Here is a 14,590-nt window from a genome sequence, read left to right as displayed (position 1 = left end):
TTATAGAATGGCACTTTGTGGAATTTTGGCATTTACACACGTGTCAGTATTCAAAACATTTCCATATGTAACTAGTACAGTGTAAATGTTAGCGCCTCTGTTACACAGTTGCTTCCATAGTACTGTTGAATATACAAATGCACTCTACGATGGTCTGACCTCAAAGGGTCTGCACCAGCTCCAATTGATTTCAGAACGCTGCAGGAAGCGACATGACGACATCACATCATTTCTGCAAAAACTTCACTGGCTACCAGTACAATACAGGGCTAAATTTAAAACTCTGTCTGATCTTCAAGGCCCTCAAAGGAAATGTCCCTGAGTACCTGAAGAATCCTCTCCACACCGCCAAGGACACTAGGGTCCTCTCAAGGACTATCACTAACCACACCTTCTCCAAAAGATATTTCATGATGTGGTACCCGCAAGCGAGCTTTCTCCGGAGTAGCCTCCACACTTTGGAATGCACTCTCTGAAAGGCTCCGCTTTACACAAGATGCAGGTGAAAGCTTGGCTCTTCAACCAAGCCTTTAATGGAAGAAGTAACTAACTTGTTAGTCTCACTCACACACACAAGGAGTGACTCGGGCTGTGTATACTGCAGCAAGACATGTTTATCCACTCCTACCCTGGCTGAGATAATATTTAACCATCTTTCTGACCTCGTATGCAACTTTCTTTGAAGGATAAAGCAAAGATGGAGCATATAGATAGGTAAGAGAGTAAGAAGAGTTAGAAAGTAAGGTGAGTAATTTAATCTGTCAATTAAAACGTTCTGTTACGTATTGTGTTGACATAAATAGTATATTATGCCATACTTTGCATTTTTGCTTGAATATTTTTACTGCTGTAATTGTCAATTGCTCATTTGATTTATTTATTTATTTTTTTAATGTTTGAATATTTTATTAAGCATCATTACAATACAACAATGTAAACTTCTTCATTTTTCTCCCCCATTTCCCCCCCCTCCCCCCCTCCTCCCCCTCCCAGCTCTATGTCAACTGTCCTTATTGGGTTAATCGCTTAAATCGAGACCACAGTTCAGAAGATGGGCTGTACCTTCCCATTCTCTTGTCCGTTAGTTGCTCCAATTCCCCGACCAGGGAAAGTTTCAGAGTCCAGTCCAGCTCTGAGGGAGCCACCTGTTTCTTCCAGTGCATTGCAATGACACTCTTAGCCGCTGTTAAACAAATCCTCTTAAGGCGCCTCTGCCATTTAGTTCTCTTTTGTTACCGAGACCCAAAAGACACCAATGCGGCGTACATTGAAACGGCTTGTTCGTACTTTCTGAAATTTTTGTCGTTACTGTCTTCCAGAATGTTTGTAAAGTCCGGCACGACCACCAAATATGCAAAAAAGTCCCCTCCTCATCTCTACACCTCCAACACAGTGAGGATGCCGAGGAGAACATAGCATGTAGTCGATGTCATTTGATTTATTCTTACTGTACACCACCTTGAGTGAATTCTTAAAAAGACTGTAAATAAATCCTAATTAATTAAGCATTGTCGGTGGCCTGCCTGAAAATGGGGCCCTATGTTTTCTGAGCATCTTGTATGGTGTGTGTACCACCCCCCCCCCCCCCCCCCCCCCCCCAATCCCCACAGGAATTTAATAAGCAGCTGCCCAAGTGTTAAAATTATTGTTCAACATGCTCAAATTGCCCGTGACTTGTATTGCCTTAAAGTAGGAGAGGGCACTGTTTGCACTGGTGCAGAGCAGCAAACGGGCGGGCGGGGGGGGGGGGGGGGGGAGTAAAAAGTGGTGTGTTGAGTTTTCCTGTGATGACGTCTGGAGAACTGCTTCTCTTTGTGACTTCTTTCTGTGTTTAACACTCAGGGAGCTAGAAGGTCATGGATTTCTTCTGGAAGGCCACGCAGCTGTTCACAAGCAGGATATGAATAAATATATTCCCTACAAATATTGTATTGTACGGAGCGAGAAGAAAGTAGATTATGAATTTATCTACAAACCCGATGGTCCACCAGGTATTCCTGTGAACCGCTGCTTGTTTATAAAGACAGATCATCTTATTGATGGAGGTAAGCAGTGTGTTCTGGCATCCAGCATGGGATTATGGATTATTTATTTATTTATTGCATTTGTATCCCACATTTTCCCACCTCTTTGCGGGCTCAGTGTGGCTTACAATAAGATATGAATAGTAGAAATACATTTGTAACAACTTGGATATGGAATACATTGTGCAGAGTTGTGTGAGACATTCGATTATCATTAGGAATATAACAATGGGACATCAACATAGAAACATTGGAAGAAGACAATGGGACAATGGATTACGGGATGAGGGATCAGAAGTGGATGTATGTTGCATTGATGAACAGTGAGTATGGACTCTGTGTTTTGGTTCTTTCCGTAAGTTTGTTCAAACAGGTACGTCTTCAGTAGTTTTCGGAAGGAAGCTTGTTCATTAATCATTCTTATGTTGCGCGGTAGTGTATTCCAGGCCTGCGTGCTCATATGGGAAAAGGTTGACGCGTGTAGCGTCTTGTATTTCAGGCCCTTGCAAGTGGGGAAGTGGAGGTTGAGGTATGTTCGGGATGACCTTTTAGCGTTTCTGGGTGGTAGGTCTATTAAATCAGACATGTACGCTGGGGCTTCGCCTTAGATGATCTTATGGACTAGTGTGCAAACTTTGAAAGTAACGCGTTCCTTAAGTGGAAGCCAATGTAATTTCTCTCGTAGTGGTTTCGCCCTTTCGTATCTTGGTTTTCCGAGGATGAGCCTGGCTGCTGTGTTCTGGGCTGTTTGAAGTTTCCTCATTATTTGCTCTTTGCAGCCCGCGTATAGTGAGTTGCAGTAATCCAGGTGGCTGAGGACGAGGGATTGCACTAGGCTGCGGAAGACGAATCTTGGGAAGAATGGTCTTATCCTTTTCAATTTCCACATGCCGTAGAACATCTTCTTGGTTGTATTGTTTGCGTGGGTTTCGAGTGTTAGGTGGCGATCGATGGTGACTCCAAGGATTTTTAGTGTTTCTGAGACTGGGAGGTTTAGGGTTGGTGTGTTTATAGCGCTGAATTCATTTGTGTTGTATTGGGAGGTGAGTATCAGGCATCGGGTTTTTTCTGCGTTTAATTTCAGGCGGAATGCGTCTGCCCATGTGTTCATGACGTGTAGACTTTGATTGATTTCGTTGGAGATTTCTTTGGTGTCTTGTTTGAATGGGATGTATATTGTTACATCATCGGCCCACCTGTCCCTCCTAGCTGACTTACGTTCTGTGATAGCCCTTGCATTAGTTTTTTTACATAGGTTCCTTTCCATTGTTTTGCTTTTATTGTACACCTCTCTGATTTTTCACTGAAGGGCAGTATATCAAGTTTTTTTTTTTTTAACTCCTCACAACGTAATCCATAACTGAGTAGTAACAAATTGTATTTCTATCACTCACAACTTATTGTAAGCCACACTGAGCCCGCAAAAAGGTGGGAAAATGTGGGATGCAATAAAATAAAAATAAATATCAAGTTTTTTTTTTAAGTTTTCAAACTATGCAGAGTAGATAAAAACAAACTGAATAAAAAATAGAGAGAGTGTTAATTAACGTCCCTCCTGTCATATATCATTTCCTCATCAATGTGTCATATGAAAGCTTGCACAGATTTCTTAAAACTAAAGCCAACCATCAGCCCCTGCATTAAGTTTCCAAAGAAACTCACGTAGAAGTGCTAAGTACAGCCATTTGTTTTCTATTGTTAAGTAGAGGAGTGTGGTAGCCGTGTTAGTCCACTCTTAAGGTTATCAATAGAAATCAAACAAAATAAAACATGGAAAAGAAAATAAGATGATACCTTTTTTATTGGACATAACTTAGTACATTTCTTGATTAGCTTTCGAAGGTTGCCCTTCTTCCTCAGATCGGAAATAAGCAAATCTGCTAGCTGACAGTGTATATAAGTGAAAACCTTCAAGCATTACTATGACAGTCTGACAGGGTGGGAGGATGGGGGTGGGTAGGAGGTATGCATGGGGACATCAAAGCATATCATTGATATTCTAACAGGATGGGTGTGAATAGGTGAGCCTTTGATCTTTGACTCTCTTTGCTTGTGAAATAAGCTGGATTTACAACTGAAAAACCTCCCATCTGCATCAATTGGAACAAAGGACACCAGGATCAGAAACTGCTAACTAAACCCCCACTACAACTTTTGAGATAATGTTCATATCTGTAACTTATACTACTGCGGAAGCTTCTCAGCATTAAAACTTCCAAATAATTTCACAGGAGTGAGACACATCCATCTACTGCATGTCTTTGATGAACAGAAGTGCCTGTTAAATATTAGATACTGGACTTTAAAAACCAAATTACCAAGCATTTCCCCTGGCTACATTCCAAGGTATGGTTATGGTACAAATGCCTGAACCTCCTCAGATAATCTCCTCTTCCCCTCTCCACTACCTGCAGTAATTCCAAGCCTGTGCTTACCATCTAAGCAATTGCATAAGTTAAGCAAAACAGCTGCCATAACGTGTGCTGAGTTAATCAGGCACCACTCTGAATTGACCCCCACGGGGACCGCATGAGGCAGCAGATGGCGCTCGGGGAGCCCGTGCGGGTCCGGCGAATGGCACTGCTGTCGCCCTCGGAGCAGGGAGAAGGATCTGAACTTCTCCCCACAAGGCTCACGGGACAGCGACCCCGCGCCCAACTCTGCCTCCTCACCCACCCGCCCACCCAGAGCTGGGAGAGACAATTGAGCCTCTCCCATGGGGACCACACAGTCTGTGTGGAAGCGGTCCTGCGCCCGGCTCTACTTCCTCGCCCACCCTGTTCCTCAGAAGGCAGCAGTAAAGGGGAGCACTGTCCAGTGGAGCTGCCCCAGGAGCATGGGAGTTATGAAGGCGTGAGGACGCTCTGAGGGAATCGCCGAGGCCACCGAGGGCTCAGTCGACCGCACCGAGACCAGAGCGCAGCAGCAGCGACGAGGAGAAGGGGCAACGCGGCAGAGGCCCTGGAGACGGGCTCCGAGGGGCTCAGAGCAAAGCAGTAGTGGCAGCCCCAACTTAATTCTCGAACTCAAACCACACTACCCATTCTCCAATCCTCTCCCACACATCCCTCCCTATTGTCCTACTCTCTCCAACTGGATCATCTCTGTGATACTTCATACCATACTCTGTGTTATCTCTGTGGTACTTTGTAGCACACCTTGTACCTTACTTTGTGTTATTTCTACTGACACTCTGTACCACATCCTGTAAGCTGCACTGAGCCTGCTATCAAGCGGGAAAGAGCGGGGTATTAATGCCATAAATAAATACCAACAGGACCTCTATGGAAGAAAAGCAGGAGAATGTGGCTGGGTTCACATGAGGCTCTGCAGATAATACAGTGGCCTAGTGGTTAGGGTGGTGGACTTTGGTCCTGAGGAACTGAGTTTGATTCCCACTTCAGGCACAGGCAGCTCCTTGTGACTCTGGACAAGTCACTTAACCCTCCATTGCCCCATGTAAGCCGCATTGAGCCTGCCATGAGTGGGATAGCGCAGGGTACAAATGTAACAACAACAAAGAAAAATACACTTTTTGCTTATTTACAATCCAAATTTTATTGACTTTTCTACGCAGTCTGTATTGAGGCAACAGTCCTCAATTTTACTTTGAACTTCTTTCTTTTATTTTGGCTGGAGAAAAGAACTTTTATCTTCCCTTCCTATTGCAAATAACTCTCCTCATGCCCTGTGACCGGTACTGGATCTATATTTACATCTAACCCTCCTCCTGGAAAACAAAGAAAAAGCCTAAAGCAACCTGCTTCAATTGGACCATCCAAGGATATCAGGACCAGAAACTATAAAGTTCATACCTACAATCCCTGAGTTAGTTTTATTTTAACCACATAACTATTTCTAAAACTCTGCCCTGGGATACGTGACAGACCTCATAGACCTGCCAACCAGAAACACAATAGGATCAGCTCGAACTTACCTAAATCTCCACTACCCAAGCTGCAAAGAAATCAAATACAAATCAACGTATGCATCCAGCTTTTCCTATTTGGAACGCACTGGCAAAAGTTGTAAAAACAACGTATGACCGCCTAAATTTCCAGAAATCACTAAAAACAAACCTGTTCAAAAAGGCAAACCCCACCGACCCAACATAAAAGCCTGAATCCCTGCAACGAAACCAAAGCTCGTAATGGACGTAACTTAACTCTTCCTCTCTAAGATCCCCTAATGCATCTGTCACACATGAACCTTATTCTGCCACAACATCACCTTGTATTTGTTCTTTCCGGAATTGGCGAACGCCTGTATAGTACCATGTAAGCCACATTGAGCCTGCAAATAGGTGGGAAAATGTGGGATACAAATGTAACAAATATAATCTAGTCACTAACGTACAATAGGGCATCGCCATTCACAATTTTAAAAATGACGGTACAAAGTTTAAACTGTCCCCTGGCAACTACTGGAAGCCATAAGTACATAAGTATTGCCACACTGGGGCAGACCAAAGGTCCATCAAGCCCAGCATCCTGTTTCTATCAGTGGCCAATCCAGGTCACAAGTACCTGGCAGAAACCCACAGAGTAGCAACATTCCATGTAGGACCTTAAAGAGTAGCAACATTCTAGAATTCTAAAGAATAACAAGATTCCATGCAGAGTTTCAAAGTATAGCAACATTCCATTTAGAACCCCAAAGAGTAGCAAGATTCCATTCAGAATCCCAAGTACATAAGTGTTGCCACACTGGGAAAGACCAAAGGTCCATCAAGCCCAGCATCCTGTTTCTATCAGTGGCCAATCCAGGTCACAAGTACCTGGCAGAAACCCACAGAGTAGCAACATTCCATGTAGGACCTTAAAGAGTAGCAACATTCTAGAATTCTAAAGAATAACAAGATTCCATGCAGAGTTTCAAAGTATAGCAACATTCCATTTAGAACCCCAAAGAGTAGCAAGATTCCATTCAGAATCCCAAGTACATAAGTGTTGCCACACTGGGAAAGACCAAAGGTCCATCAAGCCCAGCATCCTGTTTCTATCAGTGGCCAATCCAGGTCACAAATACCTGGCAAGATCCCAAAAAGGTTCAGTACATTTTACGCTGCTTATCCCAGAAATAGTGGATTTTCCCCAAGTCAATTTAATAATGGTCTATGGACTTTTCTTTTAGGAAGCTGTCGGACCTTTTTTTAAACCCTGCTAAGCGCTTTTACCACATTCTCTGGCAACAAATTCCAGAGTTTCATTACACATTGAGTGAAGAAAAATTTTCTCCAATTCGTATTAAATTTACTACTTTGTAGCTTCATCGCATGCCCCCTAGTCCTAGTGTTCTTTGAAAGAGTAAACAAATGATTCACGCGTACCCGTTCCACTCCACTGATTATTTTATAGACCTCTATCATATCTCCCCTCAGCCGTCTTTTCTCCAAGCTGAAGAGCCCTAGTGGTTTCAGCCTTTCCTCATATTTCCTTTATCATTTTTGTCGCCCTTCTCTGTACCTCTTCTAATTCCAATGCAATAATAAAGTATAGAAATTCAAAAGTTAAAAACAGACGAAAAAGACAAATATTTTCTCAAGTCAAGATAAGAGATGTGACCCATAGCAAGAAATGTACTGGATTCTTTATGTAGACCACCTGTACCATGTCCCAGAAGAGGATTTGCTCCGCTTCCAATCCTGGGTAGCGTGGCTTTATAAAAGACCCCCTGAGTGTTTAGCATGACAGTATCTAAGTACACCCAGGAGCAATCCCCTCTTGTGCTTCAGGTGGTACAAAATGTCAAGGAGAGGGATTGTACAGAGAATAGTGTTACTCTAAATGATGGAATTGCATTTTTTTTAATTTATTTAGAATGGCACCAGTATGATGACATCATTTGCGCCAAGCCTGATTCTAACTTCCTGAAACAATTTAAGAAAGTTTTCGGTTGGGATGATAAAATGAAAGATGTGGTTCAGGGAAAGGAGATAGCTGGAAGGAAAATGCTGGATAATATCTTTTCCATCCTTGATACCTGGAACACTGTGAATCTGAAGAATTTCCTTTCCCATCTGCGTCAGTTCTACTTTGTAACGTCAAAGCAAATGGTTTTTGAGAGCAACGCAGCTGAGTGGAAATCTCTTCAATTTGGACCAGAAAAGGTGACTTTTTTAAAAAATTGGGTTAAAGTTCATTGTTACGTTAACAGGAAAACATTTTCAACACTTCTCTATAGGTGTGTTACTGAAAGCTCCATTTTGCACAGAATGTCGAAGTAGGAAGTGGAACATTCGGTTCAGAAAGTTCACTTCCCCTGGTATTTTACAAAAGGCTATGCTGATTATGTGGAGCCTTTTGTAAAATATGTAGAAGGATGCTGGCAAATACAAGTGTTTTTATTTATTTTTTCTGTTTCTCTTAGCATGTACACAGGAGAGCATAGATATTGAAAAATATTCTTATCAAACAAGAGAGATCACTCACAGCTTCAACAATGAAGTGCTAGCACTAGGGGTATCTGTGTATAACAATGAAACTATGCATTTGTAATTTAGGTGTGAGTGCATAGATCAACCCTAGAGCTGGTGTTTAAATGTCAGAGGTACACAAGTGACAAAGAAAACGGAATTTCCTTAGTGTCAGCTCCAGACCATGCCCTACGAGTGGTTGTGTGTCCTACCAGCAGATGGGGAGACTAAGACATACTGAAGTGCTCTGGAGCCTTGCACCCCTTAGTCTCCTCAGCAGATGGTAGGTAGGTGCTGTGGGCTCTGCATTACTTAACAAAAAGAAAAAAAAAAAAAAAAAAAAAAGGAATTGCTCTTCTCCTGGGGTTTCTAGATTTAGGACACTGTTTACAAAGGTGCGCTAGCGTTTTCAGCATGCGCTAACTGTGTAAATGCCTATAGGAATATTACGGCCATCTACACTGTTTGTGTGCACTGAAAACGCTAGCGTGGCTTTGTAAACGGAGCCCTTAGATTTACAGGCTTGTTTAAAAACAAAATAAATTAAGAAAGAAAAGCGAAACTACTTGATCCCTTCTCAATAGCACTTTTTTTTTGTGGGGGGGGGGAGGGAAGAAATTAGCAATTATACAGCCTCTGGGACCTGTCTAGCCGGTTATTGTGGGGGATCCGCATTCCTGCCACTGTCCCCCAGTGGTGATTCTACTTGCGCTCAGTTGGAGGCACTTGACCTCCCAGCTTGGTCTCGGACTCTTCCTGTGGCAGGAGTGAGCCAGTCATTGTCGCCTTCAACCCTGGCCGATTTGGCGGCAGAGGCCCGTCACCGTTTTCCTCCGAGTTCGTCCTGCTTTTTACACCAGGCTTATTGCCTTAACTGCAGTTGTGCCCAGCCCCTCACAGGACATGGGGGAGGGGGGTGTCCTTTGGCACTAAGTGGCCTAGCCAGCTTTCGCCTGATCAGGAAGTGGTGGAGGACCTCTTGGCTCATCTGCTGTTAGAGAGCTCATCGAGAAGGATGAGTGGGCCTGAGGGGTCTTGGAAGAGGACTCGGAGCTTCCTGTGGAGGAGGATCCTTCAGTGGTCCATCTTTTTCACCGACAGGAGCTCCCCGTGTTGCACTGCCTAGGGTTGCAAGACAAGCAACCAGTAGCTCCCCCACAAAGGGGACCCGGTTCTCAAGGGCACCTGTCAACCTCCTAAGGCGTTCCCATACAACAAGGAGCTCATTGAGGTGCAACAGCCAGGTGCTCTTTTGTGCACGGTTCAGGCTATAGCTCAGTTGAATCATTTGCCTACGGAGGAGCAGGGCCGTTTTCGGGAGCCCAAGGTTGATGCTTTGGTTACGGCTGTGACCAAGAAGGTGGCAGTACCCGTGGAAGTTGAAGATGCTTCTCAAGGATCCACAGGATCAGCACCTGGAGATGCTTCTCAAGCACTCTTTTGAGGTGTCCACCTTTGCCTTTTCGAGCTATCATTTGTGGTGGTTATGTGGTGAGGGCTTGCTTTTATTGGGCCAAAAATCTTCTGAATGCTCCAGAAGAGGCGTTGGAGGACCCGTCTGATTTAGAGATGGGCAGGGCCTTTTTGTCCGGTGTCCTTTTATGATCTGGTTAGGGCCCTCAGCTAAGAACCTGGTGCTGTTCATGGCCAAGCACCGATTTTTGTGGATCTACCAGTGGGTGGTGGATGTAGCATCCAAAGTCCACCTTGGGCAGTTGCCTTTTTGGGGTCCTTCTCTTTTTGGAGAAGATCTTGAAAAATTGGTAAAGGTGGAGTCCAAGATGCCACGCTTAATGGAGCTTTGTGCCTGCCTTCCTGTAGTGTGTCCCATGGCCGGTCCCGGGAAGTTCAGTGCTGGTTCTCCCATTTTGCAGGTGCCTCGGGGTCGAGGTTGAGCTTGGTCAGGTCTTTCGGGGGGGGGGGGGGGGGGAAGCATTGGGGAAGCCGTGACAGAGCTCTTGGAGCCAGCTTCCCGTCCTGCCAAATGAAGGTTTGCAGACCCATCCTCTGGTAACTCCCATTGGGGGACAATTGCAACACTTTTTTACCAGAGTCCACAGCACGTCAGACCGGGAGATGTTGCACCCTCTGTTGGAGTTGTGTGGCATTGTTCCACTACTGCTGTACTAGAGGTTCTGGCAGGTATTCTATTTTGTGGTACCCAAGATGGAGGGCTCCTTTTTGACACATTTTAGACCTCGGTGACGTCAACAGGGCCCTCTGGGTCTTGTTCCGCAGTGAGTTTTGTGATTGTGGCGGTGCACAAAGGCGAGTTTCTCACAACACTGGACCCTTTCTGAGGCTTACCTCCACATTCCCATTCATCCGGACCATCACAAGTTTTTGTGATTCTGGGTTGTCATTATCAGTTTTGGACCCTTCTGTTCGGTTTGGCCACAGTGCATCAAGGTGATATGTTCTATGGCAGCGATGATTGAAGTGGTTCTGTGGGCGAGGGCCTTGCTGTACTGCTGGTCTCAATCAGGCAACCTTCAGGCTCTTCTCCCCTTGCCCAGGCTGGTTTGGAACAGTCTGCTCTGTGCTCTGGTGGCTGGACCTAGCTTGGCTGTTAGCTGGCATGCCTCTGGAGGCACCAGCCTGAATCCTGGTGACAACTGATGCCAGTCTTGGGAGCGCACTTTCTTGGTCAACTGGCCCAGGGCCATTAGTCGCAGGAGAAGGCTCAGTGGTCCATCAACTGCCTGGAAACCAGGGCCATTCTCTGACAATGCCATGGCAGTGGTGTATGTCAACCATTAGGGAGGCAACCAAGTTGTTGTCCTGGGCAGAAACATATCTTCTTTAGATCTCTGCACAGCACGTGGCCAGCATTTCAAATGTGCAGTCGGATTTCCTCAATTGGACCCTTCTGGAGCCGGGGAATGTTACCTCTCCACGGAGGCTTTCTGCTCTCTTGTCTGCCGGTGGGGGACTTTGATGATGGATCTTATGGCCACGGCTAAGAATGCCAAGGCAGCATGATTCTTCAGTCAAGGAGCCGATGTCGGAAGGCCTTGATGCCAGGGGTGTATCTGCTTGGGGCCACAGGGGCCTGGGCCCCCGCAGATTTCGCCCTGGCCCCCCTCCCCGCCGTCAACCCTCCCCCGCTGCGTACAACGTGCTGCGACGTCAGACTCCGAACTGGATTCAGCGAATTAGCACTGCAGCGTTACTTCCTTGCAGCATGGCCACGGAGGAAGACGAAATATGAAGATTTCGGGTTGGACCTCGGCTGGCGGGGGTTGAGGCCCCCCGCCAGCAAAAGTAAGCAGCAGGGGAGGGGGGTGGAGAGAGGTGGCGGGGGGGGGGGGGAAGAGGGCAGGGAGGCAAAAATGTGCCCCCCCCCTCTCTGGCTCTGGCCCCCCCTACTGCCGGATTCCAGGTACACCCCTGCTTGATGCCCTTGTCCAACCATGACCATGGTGTGGGCTGTGGCCCTTGGTGGGTCATGTCCGGGTCCTCTCTCATGACTCTTCTGCTGTATCAAAGTCCAGTAGCAATGTCAGGCATGACTTGATTCTCACAGCATGGCTCCCAAGTGGGCACTGTTGTTGAATTGCGGTTATATAGCAGATGTAATATCTATGTTGTTGACTTCTAGGAACGATAAAACTAGAGGACATGAATTGAGGTTGCAGGATGGTAGACTTTAAGAGTAATATCAGAAAAATCTTTTTCATGGAGAGTGTGGTTGATACCTGGAATGCCCTCCCAAGGGAGGTGGTGGAAAAAAATTATCACAAAAATAATACGGGAGCAGATAAGGTGTAATAGAACATAATGAAACCTATAATACAATTTTCACGTTATAAGGGAACGGGATAGAGTGGGAAATAATTTAAAATGCAACTAAGATTCATAAGGAGGGTAGGGTGTGCTAGGACTAAATGAGATATATTAGTGAGGGTCATATCAGGACAACTGGATTTGGCAGTGAAACTGGCCCGAAATCTTGGCCAAACAGAAAATCTCTCGCCCCTGCCACATTATAACTTTCCGTCTCTGCCTCCTCTCCTCCCCCACCCCCCCAGGCTGGCCAACCACCCGTCCTCCTGTAGGCCTCCCCAGGTGTACTTCAAGAATCTGTGGTGGTCTTTTGGCCTCTTGGCATGAAGCCCACCTGGCTATCAAGATAGCTGTGGGAGGTCCTGGTGGCTGTTTTGAGATTTGCTCCTGCTTATATGAACATAAGAGTAGCTATACTGGGTCAGACCAATGGTCCATCTAGTCCAGTATCCTGTTTTCCAAACAGTGGCCAAGCCAGGTCACAAGTACCTGGCAGAAACCCAAATCGTGGCAACACTCCATACTACTTCCCATGTCTGTATTAATAGCAGAGTATGCACTTTTCCTCCAGGAATTTGTCCAAACCTTTTTTTTTTTTTTTTTTTTAAACCCAGATATACTAACTGCTGTTACCACATCTGGTAAAGAGTTCCAGAGTGAGAAAAAATGTCCTATTTGTTTTAAAAGTATTTCCATGTAACTTCCCTAGTCTTTGTACTTTTGGAACGAGTGAAAAATTGATTTACTTCTACCCATTCTACACCACTGAAGATTTTATAGACCTCAATCCTATCTCCCCTCATCCGTTTCTTTTCCAAGCTGAAGAGCCCTAACCTCTTTAGCCTTTCCTCATACGAGAGGAGTTCCATCCCCTTTATCATTTGGGTCACTCTTCTTTGAACCTTTTCTAATTCCGCTATATCTTTTTTGAGGTATGGCGACCAGAACTGAATGCAATACTCAAGGTGCGGACGCACCATGGAGCGATACAAAGGCATTCTAGTATTTTCTGTCTTACTCACCATCCCTTTCCTAATAATTCTTAGCATCCTGTTTGCGTTTTTGGCTGCCGCTGGTTCTAATCTCAAAATGGGCCATCAGGGCTTCCTGCAGCAGTCTTTCAAGGATGCCACAGGAAGTTAGGGCCTATGGGTGGTAAGGCAACTCAGGGTCCCAGGTCTCTGCCAGGAGAGGGGAAAGGCCGACACAATTGTTTTGGCTTCGGTTCCGGTCGAAACCAAGCAATGAATTTCGGCTGTGGATTTAGTTTTGGTCTAAACCAAAGCCACTGGTTTTTTGTAAATCTGACCCTGCCAGTGGTAACAGATGTTAGTTGGTGGTAAACCTAGGAACCAATAAGAAAGCTGGTACAATTTGGTCAGAAAGGTTTCTCAGTAGAAATAACGAAAATGAAATGTATATCTGAACAACTTTTTTAAATTCTTGTTTATTGCAATTCAAAACTTGAACAATAGTCAGACAGCTCATAATACAATATATAACACATCAATTTAGTCACCTTAGTTTCTAATATTTGTCCCCACGAACCTCCTCCCCTCCCTACCCTTCCCCCCCCCCCCTTAACGTTAAACATTCAATATTTTGCTTCTTGCCACAGGAGTGAGAGCGTCCCAAAAATATCTGAACAACTTAAAATGCAACACATCACAGCTAGGGAATTATGTGTGATGCTAGTGTGTCTGTGTGTTCCTCGTGTTCTCCACATGTGTTATGTACGTGGGAGTAATTAGAAATATGATGACAGATAACGGTCATCCACAGCACCCACTATCTCCTCCTCTCCCTAAGGGGTCCCACGCTATCTTGAATTCAGATACGTTTTTTTTGTCTCCACCACTTCCACCAGGAGTCTATTCCACATATCCACAACCCTTTCTGTGAAAAAGTATTGTTAGATTACTCCTCAGCCTATAACCTCTTAACTTCATCATTCCAGAGTTTTCCTTCATTTGAAAAAGGTTCACCTCCTGTACTTTAATGCCACGGAGATATTTAAACATCTCTATCAGAGTTGTGGCGAGAGGGGCCAGATTGAAGGGTGGAGGGGAAATTGAAAGGAGGTAGTTTGCAGGGTGTTGGGGCATTTTGTAGGGGGTAGATTTTGGAGGTGGAGACTTTGCTGGGTGTTGGGGAGTTGTGGAGGGTACGTTTTTCAGGGGGCAGTTTGCAGGGTGGTAGGACAGTTGCAGGGGTAGTTCTTGGGGATGGTGTTTATGCTGGGATGTCTGATTTTGCATTGAGGGGCAGTTTAGGGGTTGGGGGAAAGAGCGGGAAGAGGCAGTTTGAAAGTTGCAATTCTCTAAACTGCTGTGTTTAACTGTATGTAAGTTGTGTGTGTGTTTTT

At 45.2% G+C, this 14,590-nt stretch overlaps 1 protein-coding gene across 1 annotated transcript in view; it reads left to right on the top strand.

The window, feature by feature from the left end:
- Window positions 1-14,590, top strand: part of RNF213 (ring finger protein 213) — a 250,730-nt gene that overhangs the window by 19,345 nt on the left and 216,795 nt on the right. The window contains 2 exon segments of the mRNA XM_030206876.1: window positions 1,843-2,045; window positions 7,844-8,133. Coding sequence (XP_030062736.1) covers window positions 1,843-2,045; window positions 7,844-8,133 — 493 coding nt within the window.

The sequence above is a fragment of the Microcaecilia unicolor genome, chromosome 6 (genome assembly GCF_901765095.1).
Source record: "Microcaecilia unicolor chromosome 6, aMicUni1.1, whole genome shotgun sequence".
Classification (NCBI taxonomy): Eukaryota; Metazoa; Chordata; class Amphibia; order Gymnophiona; family Siphonopidae; genus Microcaecilia; species Microcaecilia unicolor.
This window is presented reverse-complemented; position numbering and strand designations above follow the sequence as displayed.